Genomic DNA, 25,836 nt, shown 5'->3' with positions numbered 1-25,836 from the left:
GCCTAGAAGGGCTAAAGTTTCAATGTTGCAGTGCTTTTGTCACTTAGGTTTGTAATAAAGAGCATATTTTTGTCTAAAACTGCAAATTGGAATAAAATACATATATCTTTTGACTTTTTGGAAGGATTCATTGTCTGAAGTGGTGTCTAGAAGGACAACAGTGCTTATTTGGCAATGGCATTGTGTTTTCGGTTAAAAATAAGGATCTTGTTTTTGTCTAATACCGCATTAAAGAATAAAATACAGATACATTCTGATTTTGGGAAGGAGTCTGTGCCTAAGTTGTGCCTAGAATAGCTCAAGGTTTAGTTTTGCAACGCTATTTTGCTGTCAGATTTGAATTTAGACCATATTTTTGTCTAAAATTGATTTGAATAGTGACAAATAGATATATTTTGATTCTGGGAAGGATTCAGTGTCTTAAATGGTGCTAAGAGGGGTTAAATTTAAGGATTTCTGTGCAACTGTGTGGTCACGTTTTCGGGTAAACTAGCTGTTTCACGCCACCCAGTGGCCCTTCTATCCAGAGCGCCATTATCCATTGACATGACCGTTAAGTGTTTAAAATCAATGTTACGACTAATAATATTTCCCTAAAATTACTTAAAAGCGAAGAAATGTTCATAAGAAGTGTAAGAAACTTTATCTTCGAGTCAAAATCAATTTAAATGTCATTAATGTGCGTTTGTTTGCACATACATTAAAACTGAATGATTTGTCAAGCAGTTAGCCGAGTATAGTCGACAAAAAGCCGTGTTATACATTCTGGGAGGTTCTTTTTTCTCTTTCTGTATATAAAGTGAATAACAGTGAGGAAAAATTTTCGAAGAGCCACTATTTTGCCGTCGAGAAAAGACTTTCTACTTATTTTGGGTAACCGTCCTTTTTGGGCTGTTGAGGCCACCGTCGCGGTTTAATCAATCCGTCATGTGAGAGGAAAAATATCAACATCACTGCGCGCTGCACCGTGAAACGGACAAATTACCACTGAAATGTCGTTTTTCTTTGTGTAAAAATGACGGAAATGTTCTAGCACTGACTTCTCAGAGTAAAACTTTATGCTAGATGTTTATTTTTCCAGCTGCCACAGCACAGGTTTGTAGCTCTTCTGTCTTCTCTACCGGGAAACTGGTGAGCTAGTTAACGTTAGCTTAGCAGTAACAAGTGCAGGGGTTTGGATGCTAATGCTAGTTAGCGATGCTGTAAATGGAATGACAGCGATATGAACTGAAACATCTCGCCTTAAAGTAGCATTTTAGTTTGAAATTAGCATCTTAAAGGGGGAGTTTTGCTTGTTTTTGTTGATAAATGCCCACGCTAATGTCATACTTTGTTGTGACCTTGTCTTTTAGGATGGCTGTCTCCCAAAATGGTCAGTCCTCTCTGGTACAGAGTTTGGCTACACTCCTCCGAAATGATGGTATGTACGGTGTCTTTGGTAAATAACTAAATGTGGCTGATTTTAGGGTGTTGTCAAGTGTTTTAAGGGCTGCGTGTCAGCAAAAACAATCACAGGGTGCTCTGGCAGTGAGTGTAAACATACAAACAGGAAGTTGTCCTCCCATTGTGTCCCATTGTATTTCTTAAATCTTATGATACTGAGCTTTGGTTGGTAGAATGAGATATTATTAAACCTCTCTTTTTATTATTGGTTTGAGTTTTCACGTTTCAATCACTAAAGGGTTATTAAAGAAGTGTGACTACCCAAATATAATCTCTAATATTCATCTCTGTAAACTCACTTTCTGGCCCAGCAATCTCACACCTAGAAGCATTAATATCTCCTATGACACTTGTGTATTCTTAAAGCTAGAAAGTAAGCAGCACAGTAGAATGTTGTATGGAATGTCACCAGTTAATCCAACTCCAGTTGAACCATGACACCAGTTCCATATGTCAGATAAAACAAATGGTAGCAAGGTGACTCTGAGTTGAAATGAAAGGCTGTGTTTTTTAACTTCTGTGACTTAAATAATAACATGTAATCAAGTGTTTTATGGTCTTTTAGAGCAGTGGTTCTCAACCTTTTCAGACTGCGACCCCCAAAATAAAGGTGCCAGAGAGCGGGGACCCCCGCTGTACCTGGAGGTGGTTGAACAGCCATGCGCAGTTCAGAATAGTCATGTGCAGACAAGGCTGTCCATAAGGGGGTTAGAGGGGGAGGTTTCTGGGACCCAGCCAAACTGGGGGCCCATGGAGATCAGCAAATCCATGGTCCATTGTGAAGTTAAGCTGTGGAAACCATATTTTGTATTTGACCTGAATGATAGCCACTCTTGTTAAAGAAACAAATATCTTTATTTATTCATTAAGCCTTCTTTAGATAAAAAAATGCTTTGTTAAAAACATCATAAATGGGTTTAAAATTGCTAAAATTGGTTAATAATGGCAAAAAAAGGTGAAAAGGTGGTGAAGTTTGATTTTTAAAGAACATTAATGGGTTAAAGTGGCAAAAATGGGCAGAAGTGGTAAATGGGGATTAAAAAGTGGCTGAAATGGCTTTAAATTGCAAAACATTGGTGGAAATTAGGTGGGATGGGGTGAAAAATGGATATAAACTGGCAAAAATGGGTTAACTGTGGTTAAAAAGGGCAAAAGGGGTGGAAAAAGGGGTTGATAGAGGCAATAATGGGTCAATAGAGGCAAAAATAGGCAGAAAGTGGCAAAAAATTGGTTTTGAAGTGGCAAAAACAGGCAAAAAAAGTGATAGAAGTTGTTTAAAATGGACAAAAATTGGTTTTAAGTTGCAAAACATGTTAAAATTAATGTTAAAGATGGATGAAAAAGGGTTAAAATTAGCTAAAATTGGTGTAAAGTGGCAGCAGTATAATTTGAAAAAAATTCTTAGTTCTTTTAAGGCATCTGGAGACCCCCTCTCAGTGTCTCGTGACCCCCAATGGGGTCCTGACCCCAAGGTTGAGAGCCACTGTTTTAGAGCATCCTTTTTGTATAATTTTTTCAGAGTTTTGTAGTTATTGTGAATGACCTCTTGCAGCCCACCTGCAGTGCCTCTTGGGCCAACCAGGGGGTCCCGGCCCTGACTTTGGGAAGCACTGCATTATGGAATTACAATCAGATAAATTTATCAAAAGCCTTTGACAAAATCAGTCAAAGGGCTTCAGGTCAAAGCAAAGATTCTAGGTTAACAGCCTTTTGTTGTATCTCAGAGAGTTTAAAAACAGAACAGTCAAACATTAAAAAGCATTAAAACACAGCAGATTTCTGATAGTTTGTTCCATTGGTGATTGGGGCGTGGAAACTAAAAGCCTCCTCACCCTGCTTGGTTCTGGTTCTGGGGACAGTTAGTAAACCTGTCCCAGAGAAATAAAGGTAAACGTAAATGAGGTATAAAAATCAAAACACCTCCCATAAGCACAGCATCAATGATGAGGCTTTATTTGACCTCCACTACTTGATTGTTTTGTTATTTATTGTTTATTTTAGCAGGGAGAAACCACTGAGATTAGATCTCTTTTCAAGGGTTGCAGAAATACAGATAGAATAGTTAAAAAAAGATTGATAAACACAGATTTATACTTGCAAACCCATGCCCAAAGATCATAGGCCATATTTCAAAGCAGTACAATCACTGTTTTTTTTTAACTAGTTTGGACGCTGCTCTAAAAGCTGTCTTACCCCATTCAATCCTGAACCTTAGTGTTTTAAAGTGACCCAGTTCTGAGATCTGGTTGTACAGCTTCTACCACCAGTGACAAGTGCAGATCACTGTGATACAGCACAGGTGTCAAACTCAAGGCCTGGGGGCCAAATCTGGCCTATGGAACGATTATATCCGGCCTGCGAGATCATATCATATTTGTATTATTACTTGCCCACCAGTATGAGGTCTGCAGATTTCCTCCAGTATAAAAATGTAAACTTCAACTTAATTATTTAAAAAATCCTTGTTAAGTCATAAAAATCTGAAAAAGTAAAGAGTAGGAAAAATTAGATAAACAGTCAAGAATGTGGGGGGGGGGGGTAAATTTGTGTTTTATTTCTTATTTTCAATTTTGCATCTAAAGATTACGACTCAAACTCATGATTTTGACTTTTCATTTTATGCTTTGACCTTTTCAACTCATAATTTGGACGTTACATCTCACATTTTTTTTATCTTTTAGATTCCTAATTTTAAATTGTAAGTCATATTTTGACCTTTTTAACTACTTACTTTGGCTTTTAAATCCAATATTTTGACTTTAAAACACATGCTTTCAGTTTTTTCTCATATTTTGACATTTTAAATTAATTGTTTTTGAATTTATATCATATTTTTGACTTTTTAAGTCATCATTTTGAATTCTAGCTCATATTTTGACATCTTCAACTCCTAATTTTGGCTTTTTAATCCCATATTTTGACAGATCAGACTCACAATTTAAAGTTTTAAGACATAATTGAGTTATGATTTCATATTTTGACCTTTCAAACTTATCATTTCAACTTTCTCCTTGTATATTTTCTCCTTAAAAACATTATTGTTCTATGTTTGATATTGTGTTCTGATCTTTTGAACCAATAAATTGGAATTTTTATCTGATGTGAGCCTTTAAACTTAAAATTTTTACTTTTTTGAATTTCCAAATTGTTTATCATCAGTGCTGTTTTTTGTTTTTGTTTTTGTTTTTTCATATTTTATTACTGGTGAAAATAAGGTTGACAGTTTAAGGCTGTGTTGACCCTGTTTAGCCCTCAGGTTAGACCTAAATCCAGAATCCGGCTCCTGCTGTGGTTGAGTTTGACACCCTTGATACACAGCATCTGATCGCTTAAAGACAAAACATGTGCATAGAGTGTCTCCATAACAGGCTGTGTGCAGCTTGAGCAATCTTTTTATGTTTTTCCTCATTAAGAAAGACCCATTCCTTGAAAGAAAACCTAGTCAAGGCCTTATTTTCCAGTTAAATTTGAAATGGGTTCCTTTAAGAGACAAGTCCAAAAAGGGCAAGTCTACAGGCAAGTAATGGTGCTAATAACAGAGCATCCCTTGTAATTTTGAGGGAGGTCGAGCCCTTTCCAAGCCCCCTGTTCCAAATTGCTTGTGACTGATATTTATTGCTGCATAAGCATGAGTGTAATTCATTTTCTTTCTAAATGTGTAGGTGACTTGGTGCTGGACGGCAGCAGCACTCTGACATTACCAGCGACCACATTACAGCAGCTCACCAGGCTGTTCGAACAGTACCTACTGTCCAGGAGTCAGCAGCACGGCTTCCTCGCACTGCCCTCCCACCCTGCAGACACCGCCTCGCTGCTACAGCTGCAGTTTCTGTTCGACGTCCTGCAGAAGACAATCTCACTCAAGGTTAGGATGGAGGACTTAAATGGGACAAAGTAGCATCTGTTTTAACAATCAAAGGTCTTCGTATGTGAAATTTTAGAGACTTTAACGGCTTTCTTAGAGGTTATTAGCACCAAAATTTGCTCAAGAGTTTGCTTTCCTCTTCTGTTATCTGGAAGAGGTATCTGTTTCATATTTGTGCATAAAAGGCTTTATTATTAGATCATAAGCAGATAAAATACCCTTTCTTTTCTGATGTATAAGAAACCAGTGTTTTGAACTCCTTTGAGCTGATACTGATGCATCTGAAGTTTGTAGTAGTTTAACTGGTTCCATGATCAGATGTGATCAAATGAACTTTATTGGTAATTTTTTTTTATCTTAAACCCCTTTTTCATTTCCTAAATTTGCAACAAAATGTGATTTTGCATTTGTATTCTGGAGCTCTGATCAGCTGCATTTTTTTATTCTTAAACACAGCTCATCAACCCTCCAGGGGAAAGACTTCAATCTGTGGTGAAAATTTTCCCCTTCAAGTCCTTAAAATGTTTGGAGGTAGACTATTCTTTTATTTCTTCCTGACCCTGTTCCATTCTTCCTTTTAACATTGATCTAACTCAACATTACTCACCTCTTTTCTTCTTAAACAGCTGAAAAGAGTCCCTCCTCACTGCTTGGAGGGACTGAGAGGAGTTTACTCCCAGTTGGAGGTCTTCACGTGTTCAAAGAGCCTCAGCTCTTTAGAGGTACTGTCCTGTGCCAGTAGAAACATCACTGAATATTTGAGAGACACATCTGGCTATAAAAGGCAATACAAAGTGAGACTTAAATGTGTAAATCTGTTTTTAGGAGCTGCTGTCTTTGTGTGGAGGCGACCTGAGCTCTGCACTGCCTTGGCTGGAACTGCACACCCTTAACTTTAGCTACAACTCTATCGTCTGCCTTGACCAGTCACTAGTGAGACAAACTCACACATTAATGCATCATTCTTCACCTATAATCATCAAATAGCTGAAACCTTTTGTGTCTTCTTCTTAGAGTTTACTGAATGTCCTGAAGTCTTTAGATTTAAGCCATAACAAGATTCAGGAGTGTGCTGAATTTCTAAAGGTGAACATCTTTAAATCAGTATCCATTTTATTTTTTATGAATGTATTGGTGTTGTTTTTCCTTGATTTTTGTGTCATGTTCGCCTTTGTTTCTCTCAGCCCTTGAGCGAACTGGAGCACTTAAACCTGGGCTACAACTGCCTGCAGAGGGCGCCAACGCTCGGCTTGAGCACCAGGGCCAAACTGCTGACACTCAACCTCAGGAATAATGAGCTGGAGACTATAAACGGTGAGGCAGACTCAGATACAGCGACACCATCCTCAGAATCTTTTCTGAGCCCTTTTGTTTCTTTTGGATATTGTTATCATCACAAACTAAAGCATTAGATAACATTACACCTGCCTGTTTATTATATCTGCATGGGTGGGATGGGAGACTAGCCACAGGATTGAAATCAAGCTGCAGCTTTCTTTTTATTCATCTTGGTTACATAGGTGTGGAGCAGTTATCTTCACTCCAGCACTTAGACCTGGCCTACAACCTGCTGCTGGAGCACTCCCAGCTGGCTCCCCTCTCCTTGCTGCACAGCCTCGCCACAGTAAGGAAACACTAACACCCACAAAAACCTGCTGTATATATTTAATGCAGTAAAAGCACCCAAACATCCTCATATGTGAGACAAAACATGCTTTAAATGTCTTTTAGCTGAACTTGGAGGGCAACCCGCTTCACTTCCAGAAATCGCACCGCAGCTGCACCGTCCGGCACCTCTCCCCAAAGGCTGCAAACCTGAAAGTAAGTAACCATCATAGCAACATTTACTATTTTTTTAACTGAAGAGTCATCTAAAAATGAAGTTTAAACTCCATTGGTACAAATTTAGACCTCTAGGAGCTGCACCTTTCATATAAGAGCAGATACACCAGAAAATAGCCACAGAAGACAGAGAGAGTCCGACATGTGGCTGGGATAAAAAGGGAAAAATTTACGTTCATGGGAAGCTGTAAACGTTCTGAATCGTCTGTGTTTTCAGAGCGTACCGTAACATTTGTAACAGCTGTTGGATCATCTGCTTTGCATCGACACAAGCATGTAGCTATAAGCCTTGAATTATTTGACGTTGTAGACGACAGAAGAAAATGAGCTTCCTGGGCGACAGTTGGCTTAATTGGTCGAGCAGGAAGCTATAAGCAGAGTCCTCCAAGCACTGGTTGCAGGCTCGAATCCCAAGCCTGGCACTATTTTGGAGCATGTTTTCCCTGTCTCTTTTTAGGTGTCCTTTAGAAATAAAGGCAAAAAAGCCCTGTAAAGATCTTTCCATCTAAATAAAGAGACCCAAAGTGGCCCTCGGGTGTCCATAATCACAATCTGACAAGCACCCAGAGGAAATCTAGTGTTTAGAGTCGCTCTTATATAGGGATGTCCCGATCAGACTTTTTCACTTCCGATACGATACCGATATTGCAGCCTTGAGTATCGGCCGATACGATATCAGCACGAATCATGCATACTTTTATTGCTCATTTTGTAGTATGGAATGTAAGAAAAGGCTTGATCAAGTGATATTACTCAGGGAACAAGTCAGCAACAGTAGGTACGAGAACCAATGGGTGCATAAATTTTGACCTTAAACATAAGCACATTTTACAATTAAATAGAATACATCAAAAATAAATTTGACAAGCCTGTCTATAATGTGTTTCTTTCTGTGAGCATGAATGTGTGGGGACAGGGTGTGAAAAGCCGAAATGCTCATCTTCTTATAAAAGAATCTCCACATCATGCTTGGACTGCAGAAAGTGGAGATGGAGGAGTAGGAAGGGTTTTGTTAGGAATTTAGTTGACTGATTGTTATTTGTTTTCTGCTCTTGTTATTAGAGTAAGATGTTTATTTTGAAATTGGAGCTGTGGACTCTTAACTTTGAGCAGATGGACAATAGACAATATTGTGGGATTTTTTTTTCCCTGCCCTCAGTTGTTCCCACCATATACTGGCAGTAAAAAATAACTGAGGTGAACTTCATTTGTTATTTAGTACTTTAAAAGCCTGATTTGTTTTTATTGGATTTATTGAGGTCATTTTTAAGGCTTGTCTAATTTATTTTTGATTTATTCTATTCAACTGTAGAATATGCATATGTTTAAGGTCAAAATTTATGCAACCCGTTGGTTAAAAATAGGCTCGAGGTTCAATCAAGCGTTTAAACCCAACATTACTCACCACTGACAGGGGCTCATCATTGATCTTTTCTGTTATAGCTAATGCCTTTCTGCCATCCCGTGGGAGTTTATCATGCTTTCCAAATGTTTCGGACAGCGTTGGTTGTTTGAAGGAGCCAGAGCCTTGTTGTTTCTTCGTGGTCTTGTGAAAATCCTCATGCTGTTTTTTGTGATGAAGTTTTGCACTCAGCTGCAACGTCTTTATCTGACTTTAACGAAAAATACTGCGACATGGCCGACATCACTCCTTTCAACTGTGTTAGCGGTTAGCACCGGTTAGCACTCAAGCACGCTGTTGTTGTGATCACGTGGGCTCTGCATGCTGGATCCTGTGGCGCTGCTGGATAGAAGTGCTGGAGCGGAGTCTGGAATGGACTGCTTGTATCGGAGTGCTTAAATCAGAGATTTTATATGTAATCCGATATAATCCGCTAGTTGTTTTTTTGCTGATATCAAATCGTTATCCGATATCAATATGGGATCGGGAAACCTCTACTCTTATACAAAATGTAGCTATATGAAATCTAGATATATCAATAGAATAAGAATCATTTATGAGAACTACACTGGTTCCTGAGCCTTTTACTTCCACTACAACTAAAATCGTGGTGATGCCTTTGAATACAAATAAAACAAAACAGACTCAGTGTGTGGATTTTAGGATTACAGATCCGAAACAAACATATCCAAAAATAACAGACCCAGTATGTGACGACCTAAATAAGACACATAGTGAAAACTTCCTTATTCTCACTATCTTGCCCTTCTTCTGGTAAGAAATTAGCTCTCTTTTTTCATACTTACTTTTCTCTCCCTTAAACTGTTTAGTATTTTCTGCTGGCTCTTTTTATGTGTCCCATAGTTGTGACATTTTTCATTGGCAAACCTGCAGTCCAGGCCAGGTTGTTTTATCAACCGCATCTGTAGCATTTTCTGATGTCCGGCTAGGGCTTTGGTCCTGTGTCGCTCGCCTTCTTCACTGACCCCTCTGCTCTGCTCCATTTACCAGGTTCCTTCATGCCGTGCAAATCCAGAGTATCTCGGTTTGCCTCCTCTTTGAGTGTGTTTTTAAAAGTTCTCCGACAGCAGCCTCCACTGTATCTTGTCTTCATTTATGCCACAGATCAAATGATCTCTCAACACCATTGTCAACAAATCATCAAAGTTACAGTCCTGCACCAGCTTTCTTTATTCAGCCGCATAATCACCCACACTTTGCTATTTCTCTGGTGCCCTCTGATTCCACACTGGCTTCATAACACAGGGGAAGTCCCAAATTATGACACTTAAGGGTTTGTTAAAAATCTTTGCATACTTGTGATTTTTTATGGCATCTGTTTTGAACCAGTACACCCGAAAAGTCTTCTGAGAGATTTCAAGGACAGTTGGAGTAGTGATGTGGCATGCAAATCAACACAGACAGACAATCATGCCATCAATTATAGTAGTAAGATAAAAAAGCAAAGAGGATATGAAGAATTACTGTGTTGTCCAAAATATGCATGGAAATGAAGAAATACAATCAAATACAACGTGCCATGATAGATATAAATGTGGTGGGGTTGGGACTGCCTTTTACCATCTTTTATCCCCCCATGAGTTAAACTTTCCTGCATGAAAGGAAGCTTTCATATTGTGAAAAGTAAATGAAGCTTGTGGTGTACTGGTTTGATTGAAAACACTCCTATACTAAAGATGGAGATGGGCAGATTGACTCATAGACTGTGTGTCTGCAAACTTCACAGCAATCCCATGCAAGCTGAGAGCTCAACTACCATATTTTAAGCTAGCAGAGATGCTAAAACAGATGGTGCTAAAAAAAAAAAAAAACTAACTGAAGGTCAATGCAATTGCTGTGCAATAGGAATTCATCATGCAAGAAGGTGGTTGAAAGCTTGTTTCCTCTTTGAGGTGTGGCATATAAATGTGCATCCTATAATCTCTTTGCAAATAACTGATTCTTTGTTTTTTCTCAGTTCAAACTTGATGGTATTCCACTGTCTTCATCTGAAATATCTGTAAGTTTATCATCCATATGTATGAAAAGTTGATGTTTTAAATCTTTTGAAACATTTTGTATTTTTTTTTCCTTGAGTACTGTCTCAAGACGTTTCTAGGGGAATAAATGTAACTTAAAACTATGTTCAGTTGCATTGAAATAAGGTATCAGGTATTTTTTGTGTGTGTGTTTGCATTTGCAGCAAAATATAACTAAAATGCACACATTTTCTAATTGAAAAACTATGAGGGATTTGCAATTAAAAACCAGATGATTCTTGTCTGCAGGTTCTGCCAAAACAAGGCCAAATGATCGTCCAGGTGCAGCCATCACCAACAGTCATAAGACAACCTGAGCGGATCAACCAGGACGCATCGAGTGGTGCTGGAGAGCTCAGTGACAGCATGTCGGTGGGAGAAGTGGGAGTGTCCCGCATGCGGAAGAAGAAATCAAGAGTAAGACTTTGGCCCCTACCCAAGTGTCCATCCTGATGAGGAAAAACGACAGGAAATCGTCTCCTTACATTTAAAAGATTCTTATGAAGTATTTGACCACCTGTCTTTTTGAAAAGATTTATTTTGGGCTTTTGTTTATAGGTGAAACATCACAAATCCTCCATAAATGCTTTAAAAAATTCAGGATTTTGATTTATGACTAATGGCACACATTTTCCTGACATGTTTGAAACTTGTCAAACTTTAAATTCTAAGACCTTTCTCATTGTGTAAATCTCTATTCAATAGTATATATTTTATAATTTACTGACTGAAAAGTGTTTTTTTTTTTCTAAATATATTCATGTCTTAACACATTTTTATTTTGCAGAGTAAAGTGAAAGTGCGGAGAGCGAGCATATCTGAGCCTAGTGACACCGATTATGAGTCCAAGCCACGATCGTCCACACAGGGTGGGTTTTAAAGTGTTTCAAAATTTTGCCCTTTTTCTCCTCAGATTTGACCCTTTCAGTGTAGACTTTTACTTGTACACTGCAAAAACGTATATCTATGCACATGCATTTGTCTTCTATCTCATCTAAAATATTCCTTAGAATTTAAGCCACATGAACCTAGCAAGTCCTGATAGACCTAATTTTTCATGGTATGAACATAAAAACAAGAGGGGCTGCTGATCACATTAAAGCTAAGTTAAGTAAATGTCTAAACATGAATTTTAATGTTATTTCTCCACTAGACATCGTCCTCCCCCACCAGCAGGACATCGAGCGCATGTCCAGCTTCAGAGACCAGATGGGTGAGGATTGGTTGAGGTACCAGCACCATCTCGATGGCGCTCCCCCCTCCAATGACACCAACCAGCCCCTCCAAAACGGCCTCAGTGCCAGCAACGGGCACCAGCCGTCTCCATTGTCCATGGAAGTCCCAGAGGTCCTCCCCCCTCCGCTGCTCTCTTCAGAGCCCAAGCTGGAAACGTCAGACCCGGACGCAGACCTGGAGACAGAGTCCACGCTGCAGTGGGTGGGGCATAGCTCGCGGCCCACAGAGTCCACGCTGGAGGACAGCACAGTGGACGGCCAGGTGAACCAGGAAGCAGCACATGAGCCGAGTGTAGAGTCTCAAAGGTCAGTGAGGAGGGAGAGTAGAGACACCAAAGAAGAAGAAGAGGAGGAAGATCTAGGAGGTAGGGAAATCAGAAATATGAAGTTTGTGTACAATCAAAATTTATGCAAAAATAACAACGTAATATCCTCCCTTTTCTGTGTCTCAGTGGACCTGTGTCACCCTCTGCTTGTGGGCGTCTTATCTGACAAAGAGGAAGACGACGTGGCAGACAACGGAGAGAAGAAGAGGAGGAGGAGGGAGGTGTTCCTGTGTGTCAAACAAGGCCTGATGTTGGAGGTGGACATGCAGCGAGGACAGGAGAGGTGTCGGCTGGAGCTGGGCAGCTTGGCAAGGGTGGAGACGACGGAGGCCGCGTGGACAAGAGGGGTAAGGAAAGGGAGAGAGGAGGATGCTCGTTCACAGAGTAAGTGTGCGATAGATTTCAGGGAGATATAATCGTGTTCTAGGTTTGCTTACAAGCTAACCTGCTAAAACAAGTCATGTATTAGTTTGATATGAAGGGCAGTCAGACTGTCTTGGCAGTTTGAAACATACTTGCGCATTTAAGTGAAACATTAGAAGGCATAATTAAATAAAAAGCATGTCTGTTAACATGCAAATTAATGTTTGAATTGCTAAACAACAACAGTTTGCCATTTTCAGCTAGTTATACATCTTTTTTTTTATATATTTCTCAAAACTTGCTTCTTTCTCTACTAACCAGCAGTTTCACATATTTTTTGACATACGATATTGCTCCTGTTATTGTCTTGCCGATTCTCCAAGCAAATGTTCCTTTTTTATTCCTCTGGAAACCCTCTGTTTTGCTATTCTAAAGATGCTATCCATGCCTTTGTGGCTCTAACTGAGGCTTTCCTAGCAAGCCTGGAACTTGGGTGACTTTCTAGGGCATTCAAAGATTAAATCCACACCAGTAATTCCAACATTGACTGTCCTTTTTTATCTGTTTTTTAGTCCAACTTTAATCCATTCATGCAGTTAGCTTTAGGATTAGCCACCATAATTTTCCCACAATGCAGTGTGACGGGCTGTGACAACCAATGGCAGGCTGTTCTGTCATCACGTCATGTTTTTCCAAAACTGACATGCTTTAATACTTTGAAACTGGATGAGACAGCCTGAGGAGTTTTTAATGGAGAGGAGACACAGAGAGGCTGTGACGTGTCCCTCTGTCACTGCAGACAGGAACTGCTGTGAATAATGACTCATAGAAGCTAATTCAAAAAACTTATTTTGTAAATATATTAATATTTTTAAGACTTTTTGTCACAAAATAATCTTTTTTTAACTTTTCAGTCCCCAGAGATGGGAAGTTTATGCAAAAAAGGCTTCGTCATTTATGTTTATTATGTTTAATACATTCGAGTTTTAATTTCTGTGTCCTTTTTTTGTCTTTATAGTTTCAGAACTTTTTAAAAATTCACAGGACATATGCAGCATACATATTCTTAAAGCCCAGGTTGCCCTGAGCAAGAGGATGTTTAGATCTTGTCTGTACACCACAGGGTTGATGTTTCACAAGCAATTTAACGAAATCCAGGTGAGAAAGAATGGCTAAGAATATAGCGTAGGGCTCAGAGGGTTAAGCAATATCTGAATGAAAGCCAGTCTATAAACCCATCAGCAGTCATAGTCACGTCTGGTAATGAAGATTCATTTCTCAGAAATGTGCGTGTAAAATCATTTGGAAGGTGCGTTAAGAGGAAATTGGAAACCAGTGCCAGGTGTGCAATAGGGCACAGGTAGTAGACGATTTTGGTTTTCTTGTAACTATGGTAAATCTTGTTGCTTTCTCTCAGGAAAAAGAAGAGATGCTTCCAGCTGTAGAGCTTCAGTTCGACTACATCAGCAGTGAGAAGAGGAGGAGATGCTACGTCTTGCTGGATGACGACCCACAGCAGGCCCTGCAGGTTCTAACACACTGATGAATCCTTCTATGTTTGTGAAAAATGATAACTTTTATCTAGGTGACACATGGATTAGAAGTGCAAACATGGTATTGAGACCCATCCAAGTGAAGTAACTCACATTCAGCCCATGTGCATGAAACAAACACCCACCCACTGACTTCTTGGATGTGTCTAGTCATGCTCACTGGCCACACTCTCCTCTCCTGTGTTTTAAATGTGACGTCAGCATGGAGCAGCACATTCTGTACCATGTTTACTACCTTGTTTACGATTCTGGTCCCCTCATATTGTGTAACAACTGAAGTGTGCCAGATTTAATTTTGACACACAAAGCCAATACCAATTCCAGGATGTGATGTTGTTTTTGCAGATTTGCGGTTAGCTGTCTGGGAATTAGGTTTTATAAACACCAACATAGCTGAAGTGACAAGTCTAAAAGCCCTATGAATACTTTAACTCTTGATCATGCCAACTATGATGTAAACCTTTAAAATGTCAGGAAGTTTTACTGATTTTTTTTTTCTTTTAGTTTCATTTAACTCCTGTACATACTTGTTTACAGCTGCAAAAATTAAGCTCATATAGGGCCAAAAAAAACATGGAAAAAGAGCATCAGATATCCTGCTTTTGCTTTCAGGCTCTGACCGATGTGCTTTCTCACGTGGCGGAAGAAAACCAGCGGCGCGACTCTGAGCTACGCCCCAGCCGCATCCATCTGCAGTGCCTCCGCTGCAGGTCAGAGTTCATGGCAGGGAGTGGCGAGGAGGAGGCGGGAGGGAGGGGCAAGGATGATGGCGATGAAGGTAAGAGGGTTAAGAGAGGAATTTTACTGTAGCCTTGGGGCTAAACATGGAAAAACAGAGACAAGGGGATGCTTGTGTAATGCATGCGTAGGCATCTTTGTTTGAACTTTTGCATAAAATTGTCTGGTTTAAATGTTGACGCCAAATTTCATGTAATTTTTCTTTCTTTTGCTATTTTTTATGGGTAAAATGTTGCATTTTCTGCTTTTTAACTAGCAAGATGTTCTGGGCATCCTAGCAATTAAAATGGTCATGTTGAGAGGTAAAATTGCCCACAGGAACAAACAACTAATTCAAGCACTCCACAGATAGAAGACAGACAAAACTAAATTTTTGAGTTAAAAAAGGGTTAAACAAAGTGGTTTAAACATTCACTAGCTTTGGTCTTTTCTTAGCCACCACATGTTGAAAGACATCTCCAATAAAAAAACAGAAAAACACACAAAAAGCAAAATGAAAAACGTTTGACGTGATAAAATGGGCTGCTTTTAGGTGGATACGTTGCCCAAGCAATGCAATGTTTGGCTTATGTTTATATCCTAATATGTCATTCATAGATTTCAGATAATCCCACACATGCACCAACCTGCATGTTGTGTGCACAGAACTGTAAATCGCCATCTTGTCTAGAATAGGCATAACATATATGTAGGCAATCAGATAGCGCCCCAAGGAGAAGTTTGGTCAGATATAGAACCTTTGTGTAAAGCAAAACAGCCATTTTCTAGAAGTTGAAAAGAAAATGTTGTACTTCCTGTTTGTATTTTGGCATTGGTCCTAGAGGCCAGAGATGTATATGTTTGGGATTTATATAATCCATGCAGCAAGGGCTGATTTTTGAAAATATTATAGGGGGTACCACTTAGCCATTAAGCCACAGCTATCCATCAAAATCTAAAGGTATGTAAGACTTATTAACTTAGTCATTTGTTATTAAACTTGGTGACTGTACCAGCCTGTTAAACCTGCCAAAGAGCTACTTCCTTTTTTCATGGCGTCCAAGGCAATTCTGCTGTTACAGCATTAGAGGCCGGCCTTTCACCTTTGGATTTCAGTATGGTTAAGGTATTAGGATGTTCCACACTAATTTAGAGGAAGATCTGACCAACCATTTAAAAATGCGAAATCATAACCCTAAAAGGTCACTTCCTGTTGGCAGTAGGGGGGGCTGTAAAGAACTGAGGAATACTGTATTTGAATGTGGGAGTCTGGGAGTGTTACCATGGCCAATAAGTTTGTTCAGGATTGACATAAGCACTGCAGCAATATAACCAATTACATTTTTGGCACAGTGCCAAGATTTACTATTTAACTTTGGAAACTGATCTCGGCCATTTCCTTTGATGAAAACTAACAGTTTGCACAGCTTAAGATCTCTCATTTGTCTACGATGAGGGAAAAATTTCTGGAGTCAATACGAGGAAATCCCTCAGAGGAGTTGCTCCAGATGTGACACCTGTGAATCGCCCAGAAAACCGGCAAAATTTGACCTTTACTTGTCATGTGTGTAAAATGTGGTAGTTGTACAAGCATATTAAGCCTATTAAAGAACTACTTCCTGTTTTATGGCATTCGACAAATTGCACAGTGATAGGATTAGAGGCAGGGCTTTTACCTTTTAATGACAGCATGGCAAAGGTGTTAAAGATCTGACCAGCTATGTAGAAATGAGAAATCATAACCTTGAAAAAGTCACTTCCTGTTGGCAGCAGGGGTTGCTGTGACAAAATGAGATAGTCTGAATAGAAATGTATTCAGGGCTTTGAAGTTTAGTGATGATTGACCAAGGCACTGCAGAGCAGTCATTTCTACCCTTTTTAGTTTCAGTCTAGTTTCAGTCGATGGAAACTCCCAAACATTTTAGTCTAGTTTTAGTCCATAAAAAGTCCTCACATTTTAGTCTTGACTTTTAGTCCAAGCATTTATTCTCTTGCCTAAATCTAGTACCAAGTCCTGGTGGTGTGTTCTGTGCACTCTGCCTAACCTGGGGTCTCTGCTTTCTACAGCTGAGGGGCAGAATAGATACAGATACATTGTTTTTTTACAGATTTACCCACAATGGAGAAATATCACAAATTAAGAATGTCTGACGAAAAATAAATTACATTTTAGTCTAGTTTTTTTGTCATCTTGACCAATCTAAACTTACTTTTTGTCAGTTTTAGTCATCACAGATCTATTTTTAGCTAGTCTTAGTCTAGTTTTTTTCATGGAAAAAAGGGCCAACAACGAACATTTTTAGTCATAGTTTTAGTCGATGAAATAACACTGCTGCAGAGATATAATCAATTACATTTTTGGCACAGTGCCAAGATTTGCTCTTCAACTTTGGCACCTGATTGCAGCCTTAAACTTTGAATTAGCACAACTAAAGATCTCTTATTTGTCTTGAATGGGGGGGGGGATTTCTGGAGTCAATCCAATGAAACCTCTTAGAGGAGTTGTGACACCTGCAAATCGGCCAGAAAACTTGACCCTTAACTGCTGATGGCACACTTACTGAACATTAATTTAAAAGACAGTGAATACGTTTTTTTGTTTGTCTGGACATGGTACATATGTGTGGTGACTTTCATGCATGTAGTTCAAATCCTCTGAATTGGGGATTCAAAAGGGACTCTCTTATTTTGGTGCTTTTTGCCTTTATTTGATAGGACATGGACAATATGGGATGAGAGGGTTGGGAGGGGCGTGCACCGAGAGTGGTAAAGGATCCCGCAATCAGTGCATTTAAGACTATGGTGTCTGTACATGGGCGCCTGCTTTACCAAATGAGCTAAATTGGTGCCCATGAGTGTGCAATTTTGGTAAGCATTGCATTTTCTGCTTTTTATCAGCAAGATGTTGGGGGAATTCTAGCAATTAAAATGATGGTGTTGAAAGGCAAATTGCCCACAGGACCAAAAAGCAACTTTGGGCAAATACAAGATAGTTCACAGATGGAAAACGGGCAACAACAAAAGCAGAAAAATCGACTTTTCATTAAAGTTATGAGTGAAAGATCAAATTAAATAAAGTGGTTTTCAACAGACATCACTTTTGTTCTCTTCTAAGTGACCACATGTTTAAAGAAACATCCAAATAAGGTTAGAGTTGTTTAAAAAAAATCACTAAAAACCAAAATAAAGAACAACTGACAACAAGAAATGGCCTCCTCTTAGGTTGATAGGTTGCCTGAGCGATGGGATGTTTGGCTTAAGTTTATATCTCAATCTTTCATCCATGAATTTCAAACAATCCCACACGCACCAAAGAAAGCTAATTACTGATTCATCCGTCATACTGAGTCACGCACACTCTCTCATGAGTCACATACTCTCGAGCATCCTTAAGAGAAGCATGTATCTTTAATTTTTTCCATTAGAATCATACTCTCATGCTTTTTTGTCTTCTTGCGCTGCTTTTGAACAAGTGTGTTCAGAAGGAAGTCAAACATTACACCTGGCACGTCGTCACATTCATGCAAAAAATAAGTAAAACATTTAGCATCGACTCCTCCTCTGCTATCACGCTCTTCTGCATTTTTTCCCAAAACAAAGCTCTGCTCTCAAATGAACCCAATAGAAGCATCCGTGGAGTTATCTCCTCTCTTTTTATTGCCGAGCCGGGTTCCCACCTCTATAATCAGCAGCAGACAGATAGCACCCTGCGCTCCCAGCAGCCGCCTCCTTCGCCTTTCAACCAAACCCAACATTAGGACCTGCTCCGGCATGCACGGGCTGCACGCAGGCTTTGTGCTACAGATGTTTCAGGGATTCTTTGGAACCGTGCTCCTTTGTTAGTGTGCTTAGGAGGAGATGTCAGGCAATAAATACCTTTTTCATATGCGCGTGTCTGGACTGAGACGAGTGTTTGCTTGTGGGGAGCTAAAATTTATGCCCTGCAGACACAAAAAAGAAGAAACTTGATCGGAATAAAGGAATTTCTGCATAGATTTTTGTCATTTTTCTGGCATTATGGGCAATTTGGCTGTCAGTGTCTAGACAGATGACAGAACCGTATGTAATCACTTAGGTTGACAGCTCTCTGTGATACAATAGAACCAGAAGAGTTTTTTCAGCCAATCACTGGAGATAAGTCAACATCACGGAAAGTGACATCACAGCATCCGACCATCAAACTTCATGTTTCCTCCAGAACTTGAAAAATGCATTTTTTCTATATTTGGCCCCAAATAATCAGTCCTAAAATCATGACAAACTGTGATAAGTTGATGAAACTCACATTATAAAGGGGAATAGCGGTGGCAAAAATCTAACAGTTTACATTACTCAACTGGTGGGTCAAAACCCAAAAGTGGGTCGTGATCTCTTTTCAGTGGGTTGCGGATGTCTGCCTGAGAAAAAAATGGTGCCAAGTTGTCTGTGTGATTCTATAAAACCTGCATGTTTTGACCTGTTTCATTGTTTTATTACACCTTTGGTACTGTTTTAGGCCCAAGCTCTATTATTTTTTTTATAAAATACATGTGATTGACCAAATAAAATCTCCAAAATTTGAGTCGCAATGTTCCTTGAGGAGTTGATGGTGGGTCCCGGGACCCAACCAGTTGAGAACCACTGGTTTACATTGATAAAAAGCAGCACAGTCAAACCTTTCATTTTGATTACCCTTTCCAAATAAAACCTTGAAAACAAGATGTTCATAAAACAACTCATAATCTAGCCGAGAGCACTGAAGTCAACCAAACGAGACATTAGGAAGAGCATTTCCTGCTCCATGTGAATGGTTTAGAGACTTTAAGCATCATTAAATTGTAGTTTTTTACTTCAGTTTTTTATATTTATTTTTTCAGGAAGCAGTAATGTTTGTCCAGACTGTGGTAGCGATCACATAGTCCAGCTTGCCGCACAGTCCTCTCCCTACACAAGCACACCGATCCGTCACACGTCAAGGCCGGACAGCGAAGACGATCACCTTGAAAAAACCCAGAGCACACGCAGCATCAATAAGGTCTGTTTTTTCATCCTAGTGTGTCATTTACTCCCAAACTTTTCCGTTCATAATCTCACCTTTTCCTTTGTTTTTATATCAGGATGCTGACACGGACGCCAGCATCAGCAGCAGTCCTTTACTTGAATCTACGGCGAACACAGAGGATCAAACTTTCGTCACCGCCCACGGAAGCACCTTCTACATCGGGGACGAGCAGGGCGACGCCGCCAGCTCCAGCGTCTTCTACAACACTGAGTGCCAAAGTAAAGAGGAGCTGGCAGGGAGCTACCGCTACAACGCTGTTAGTGTTACACCACCTGAAGTCCAAGCACAACCTGCAGGGAGGTCGGAACTGAACGGTTGGTTTCTACACTGTTAACACTCTTTATCCAGGCTTTTGATGGTCTTAAAAAGCTTTGAAATTTCTTTTATTTTGTAGATGACTCATGATAATTTGAAATTTCTAAAATATATGAAGCTTAAGGTAAATCTAGCTGTGAGTTATCTGCTTCAGGTGGCATTAATATGACATCATATCATTGGGAATTTTTATCATTTTCTGCTCGAAGTACTTTAAAAATAGTCTAGCCTTTTCACATTAGGGGCCTGGGCTTTGATCCAAGTACACTTTAGCCCAAAGTCTGGTTGCAAATGCAAACCCATTGCACCTTACAGGACCCTAGTCCACTTGATCAGGATTGCTTTTCTAAATTTTTTTCCCCTTGACCTTTCAAACAGGTTTTACACCCAGGTGACTTAGACTGTACAGTACTTTACAGTAATACTTGAAGCGGTAAGATTATAAATACAGCTTGTTTTAGAATGGGTTTGGAACATTGAAGAAACCAAACTAGGGCAGTGGTTCAAAAGCCATTGTTGTCAAAATCAACAACTGTTTTTTTACTTAAAATACCAAAAAAAAAGCCCAAAATAGTTAGTTCAGGCAGGCTATAAAGTCTAGCGCTGCCATGTTATCCAGTTGAGCTGATCTCACGCAAGCTGATTCGTTCTTAGTACACTATTGGCTAATTTTACTCAAACAGCAATATTTAAGTTTTGCTGCTTCCTCTGCAAGCTGTTTTTAGCAACTTTCCTCCACCCCAGCTCCTCCTTTATGCTACATCTGTAATAATCCATGTCATTCTGCTGTCATTGATGCTGGCTTTGTTCTGTTTTTTTCTTCTCTTTCTGCCTCAGGCTTTCATTGTAGGCACAGCAAAGGCAGGAACACGTGCTTGATGCTTTCCACAGAATGCTTTTTCGTCATAGCACCTGTTTTCTTTGAGGTTTCAAGCTGGATTTCAAAAAATAAAAGAAGAAACTTTTCATGTGGAAGAAACTGCCATTAGCAGCTTTGAATGTCAGTCTGTGCTTTATTAGAATATTTCGTCTTGCCTCTTGGATTGAACTCGATGAACCCTGCAAAAAAAGCTTTTTTTTACACTCTAACTAAATACTTCATGTTTTGCTTTCGCTGCGTGTGTTTCAAACCGGTCCAACCTCAGTGTGCATTTCTTTCCTTCAACACACGATCGCTGTTTCCATCCTTTCATTCATTCTGTCAGCGGATTAAAACCCAGCATCTTCTGACTGTGAGGAGACAGCAGAAACTACGTTAGTGCCCTTTAATTATTAGTCAAAATAACTCCCAAGTATCAGAGAAAGGGAATGCAGTAAAACCAGCATTAAAAACACAAACAACACCAAGCTAAATCACATGAAAAATGATGATAAAACTCATAAATTACATGTTTAAGATTGCTTTCAACCAAATGATTTTTGATTTACAGTGATATTAAACAGCAAATCGTCACATTTTAGGAGCTCAATCCAAGAAACTGACAGCTTAAACTGTATAAAAATTAGATTAATAGCAAAATGAACCCGGCTGTACATATTTTACATCCATAATAACTTTAGGAAATTGGCAGGAGTGAGTTTTATTGGAGGAAAGCCCAAACAGCAGTAAAATAAAACAGTATCTTATGACTAAATTTGAATGTTGCAGCTCATACGGTCAATGTGAAACACATCAAGCATGGTTTACATCTTGTCTTATGAGAGATTTGTTTTAAAAGATGGGAAATATTTGGGTTTTTCAGACTTAGAGAAGCTCTTTGTATCTCTGTGAAAGCATCCCAACTCTCTGACTGAACATCTGTCTGCCATTTTTAGACAAACCGCACACTAAATGTGCAACAAGACAGATTGGAATCATTACTGGATGTGATGGGAAAGGAATGAAAGCCGAAGAGAAGGACGGCCCGAGTCTTAATAATAGCTTTCTATGACTTTTCCTTTTTTATATGGTGGAGCTGCGGTGCCAATAGCATGTAATCTGCCCCTGTGAAACCGCAGTCTCACACTGGAGACGACGCTGAAGCGCTGTCACTGAATATAGCCTGTCTTCCTCTGGTGGTACAGTGCTCCTATTGTTGAAGAGGAGAGCACAAGTCTTTGTCTTTCTGTAAAGCTCTTTGTCTTGTGTGTTTGTGGTGCCTACCTTCACCTTGAGGCCTTTTTAATCTAATCTCTAATCTCTTAAAATGCATGTTTTGGCCTCTGCAGCTCTGGCTCTGTCATTTCAAGGCAGCTTCAACCGTTAATCAGTGTTAATAAAGCCTTCATTGCTGTTCGGTGGTCGATTTATTGCTCTTTAAATGCCTTTCTGCTTGAGGCCTGCTGGCTTCAAAATGAGGCCAAAGTTTTGAACAAATATGCTTTTATGAAAGTCAAACATCACTGCCAGGAAACTATGGCTGAACTATTAATGTAAGGTATCATTTGAGGGAATAAATAAAAAATAGGAATGTTCAGTTTGAGTTATTAAAGGCTAACCGACTGTCCATTTGTCTGTAGATGGTTTGGACCTCCTCACTGAGGACTACAAGGCCGTGGATCACCGGCTGCAGCTCTTCCTGGATGTGGAGGTCTTTGAAGGAGAAGAGCACCTTCATTCTTTTCTAAAGGTGAGGAATGCACATTAAAAGTCCAGGAAAGCTTAATTCACGTTTATCTCTATGACATTCAGTATGCAAAACTATGACAAATAATTAAGCAAGAAACCCACAGTGAAACTGCATGTTCTTCTTTAAAATGGCAGTTTTCTGCTGAAACAAAAATATGAATATTAACCTGACGAGCAGTTTCCGGCATGTCGGGTCTTTATTTGAAGGCTGAAATACGTTATGGAATTTGATTATATGTCACCTTAAACGGGCTTCCTTTTCTTCTCCTGTGTTGGATTGGCATCTTATTTCTACAAATCATTTATGACACCCAGAGAGCTTTTATTCGCCCACTGACTTTTAACACATTTTTCTCTCGGATGTATCAATTCAGGCACCGTTTAGCAGCGGCTCTGTAGAAAAAGTACAGATTCAGCACCGGGTTCAGGTAAAACCCAAATGATACCCAACCCTGTGCTTTTTACCTCAGGGCCTCCCTTGTTGTACCTAAGAAAAGCTAAGCCCCACCTTGTAAAAATCAAACATCAATCGTAACAGTTTTTAATTAACAAAATCTTAACATAATAGGCTTACATACACTTGTTATTAGAAAAAGATCTAAAGATAAACTATCCATTATTGCAATGGATCAAGACCTCTAAAAATAATGTTAATTTGGGGAAAAAAAATAAAAATTTACAAGTTGAAGAAGTCTAGAATCTTAAAAAAATCTCAAACTTTAAACTTAGAAGTTTTTTATATTACAAAATTGAAAACGGACAAATGTTTTGACCAGTTGAAGCCATTTTTCTTTGCATGTCTTACAGTTAAAACCTTAATCTAGGGGTGTCAAACTCAAGGCCCAGGGGCCTAATCCGGCCCGTGGTACAGTTATTCCCCGGCCCACCAGATCATATCATATTTTATTATAACTGGCCCATTGTGAGGTCGGCAGATTTTCTTGTTTAAAAATGCAAATTCAACCCTGATTATTTAAAATATGCTTGTTAAGTCATAAAAATGAAAATACATAAAAAGTTAAAACAACTTGATGAAGAAAAAAATCTGTTTTCGTTTCATATTCTTAATTTTATTAAAGTTAAAGTTATGACGGAAAGTTACGGTTTTGACATTTTATTTCATATTTTGAAATTTTCAATTCACAATTTTGACTTTTATCTTACTTTCTGACCTTTTAGATCCTCAATTATATATTTTTTAATAATATTTTGACTTCTTAAACTCACAATTTTGATTTTTTTCTCACATTTTGTCCCTTTTAGCTCCTTACTATGACTTTTATCTCATAATTTGACCTTTTGTGTCCTCAATTTTTAATTTTAAGTAATATTTTGACCATTAAAACTCAAAATGTAAACATTTTTCTCATGCTTTGATGTTTTAAAGTAATGATTTTTAAATTTATCTCATTTGACCATTAAAAATTGTGATTTTAAAAATTCTGATATGTTTGCCTTTTAAAAACATTATTTTGACTTTAAATGCTATGTTTTAACCTTTTGAGCTAATAAGTTGAATTTTTTTATCTCAGACTTTAAACCTTTAAATTTATCATTTTGACTTTTTTTCAATCTCAAAATCATTTTTTTAAAATCAGTGCTGAGGTTTTTCCCCCATATTTCATTGCTGGTGAAAATGAGGTTGGCAGTTTATGGTTAAATGTTGACCTGGTTGGCCCTCAGGTTGGACCCAAATTCAGAATTCAGCCCCTGCTTTTTTTTTACTTTACAATGTCATAAAATTATGACTTTAAAAATGTGAAATTTTGACTTTATAATACCAAGAGCTTTGAGTTTTGAAATCCTGGAAATCTGAGTCTAGCTCTTGTAAATATAAAACTTTATTATCTCAAATCTATTTTTCTTAATTTTTTTTTTTTTTTTTTTTTTAACAACCGATTATCTTATGTGTTTTATATTTTAGGGTTGGCCTAATTCTCTTTCATACATCATTTTTTTCATCATAGTATAAAAGAATATTTGTACTTCTTATTATGACAAGGTCAGAGCAGACAGAGCCCCGCAACCCGAAGAGATCTTTGGCGCCCCCCTTAAGGGTACCCGGACCCCAGGTTGGGAGCCAGTGTCTTACTGTATCGTATTACATCCAATCATATCATGTCATATCATACCACATGTGGTATCCGTGCGGTCTGGTATGGCATCGCAACCCAAATGTGTCTTTTCCAATTCAATCCTACTGTTCTGTATCAAATTGTGTCTTATTGTATCCCATTCCACTCTATTGTATCATATCGTTTAGTTTCATTTCATATTGTTTCGGTTTTTTTAAAAGTATCAAAAGTTAATAAATCATTTTTGTGAAAATTAAGGCTTAATGACTGCGATTTTTATCATCACCACAAGGTTGAAACTTGTTTTTTGTGTGTTTGTTTTTTAAATTTTAAGCTATTTTATTTAAACTCAAATAATTCTTTTGGAACCATGGCAGATCTGACGGTATTGAGCTGTAAGTGCATCTTCAAAGCACTGCTGCTTCTCTTGTTGGAGCTAAAGTGCAGAATTTGTATAAAGGTACTTTCTGACTGTGGTATGGAAACTCAGAGTCATTTAAAAAAGGGCCCGGCATTGTCAGCTCCCTGTCCTATCCTCTCACATCGTGCCACTTCCTGTTGAATTTCAATGTATCCTGTATTGGTTTATGTCGTATTCAAGGACAGCCTCATGAAAGCAGCATCTTATTTTGAAGGATATAATATTGCATCATTTTTGATTTAAGCAAGTCATGTCATTGTTCTGCACTGTCCATTTAGTTTCTCCTCATGCCGGGTCATTTTAAATCATACCATTCCTTTGTAAAGGCATGGCATCACATATTTTCCAGCTGAGCTCCATCCTTCAAAACCAACAGAACAAGCCAGGACAAAATCAGAAATTCACCACTAAAATAACCAAAGCTCATCTAACTTTGGCAGCAAACAGTCTGTTTGTGTAGGACTCCATCGTTCCCAGCATGAAGTGCATGAAAAAATCTGTTTTCAGGGCCTTTAATTCTCTACTGGAGCTGTTATTAAAACCGTATTATTACCAGACTCTGCAGTATTTCTCCCTGACAGCAGCCTGTGA

The 25,836-nt window shown here is 38.8% G+C and overlaps 1 protein-coding gene across 2 annotated transcripts in view; it reads left to right on the top strand.

Annotated features, from left to right (window-relative positions):
- Positions 1-921: 921 nt before the first annotated feature.
- The window catches only part of LOC121506374 (serine/threonine kinase 11 interacting protein), a 40,798-nt gene continuing 15,883 nt past the window's right edge, over positions 922-25,836 (top strand). For both annotated transcript variants that reach the window (XM_041782158.1, XM_041782157.1), the window contains exons 1-20: positions 922-1,095; positions 1,353-1,420; positions 5,106-5,308; positions 5,765-5,839; positions 5,935-6,030; positions 6,134-6,241; positions 6,323-6,394; positions 6,493-6,622; positions 6,829-6,932; positions 7,040-7,129; positions 10,531-10,572; positions 10,841-11,008; positions 11,379-11,460; positions 11,745-12,191; positions 12,279-12,499; positions 13,933-14,043; positions 14,681-14,846; positions 19,642-19,799; positions 19,882-20,140; positions 22,641-22,750. In XM_041782158.1, the coding sequence (XP_041638092.1) occupies positions 1,354-1,420; positions 5,106-5,308; positions 5,765-5,839; positions 5,935-6,030; positions 6,134-6,241; positions 6,323-6,394; positions 6,493-6,622; positions 6,829-6,932; positions 7,040-7,129; positions 10,531-10,572; positions 10,841-11,008; positions 11,379-11,460; positions 11,745-12,191; positions 12,279-12,499; positions 13,933-14,043; positions 14,681-14,846; positions 19,642-19,799; positions 19,882-20,140; positions 22,641-22,750 (2,709 nt within the window). In that variant the 5' untranslated portion in view covers positions 922-1,095; position 1,353. The remainder of the gene's footprint in view (positions 1,096-1,352; positions 1,421-5,105; positions 5,309-5,764; positions 5,840-5,934; positions 6,031-6,133; positions 6,242-6,322; positions 6,395-6,492; positions 6,623-6,828; positions 6,933-7,039; positions 7,130-10,530; positions 10,573-10,840; positions 11,009-11,378; positions 11,461-11,744; positions 12,192-12,278; positions 12,500-13,932; positions 14,044-14,680; positions 14,847-19,641; positions 19,800-19,881; positions 20,141-22,640; positions 22,751-25,836) is intronic.

This window comes from Cheilinus undulatus, linkage group 24 (assembly GCF_018320785.1).
Source record: "Cheilinus undulatus linkage group 24, ASM1832078v1, whole genome shotgun sequence".
NCBI lineage: Eukaryota > Metazoa > Chordata > Actinopteri > Labriformes > Labridae > Cheilinus > Cheilinus undulatus.
Note: the sequence above shows the minus strand (reverse complement) of the source record. Positions and strands in the feature narration are given on the sequence as shown.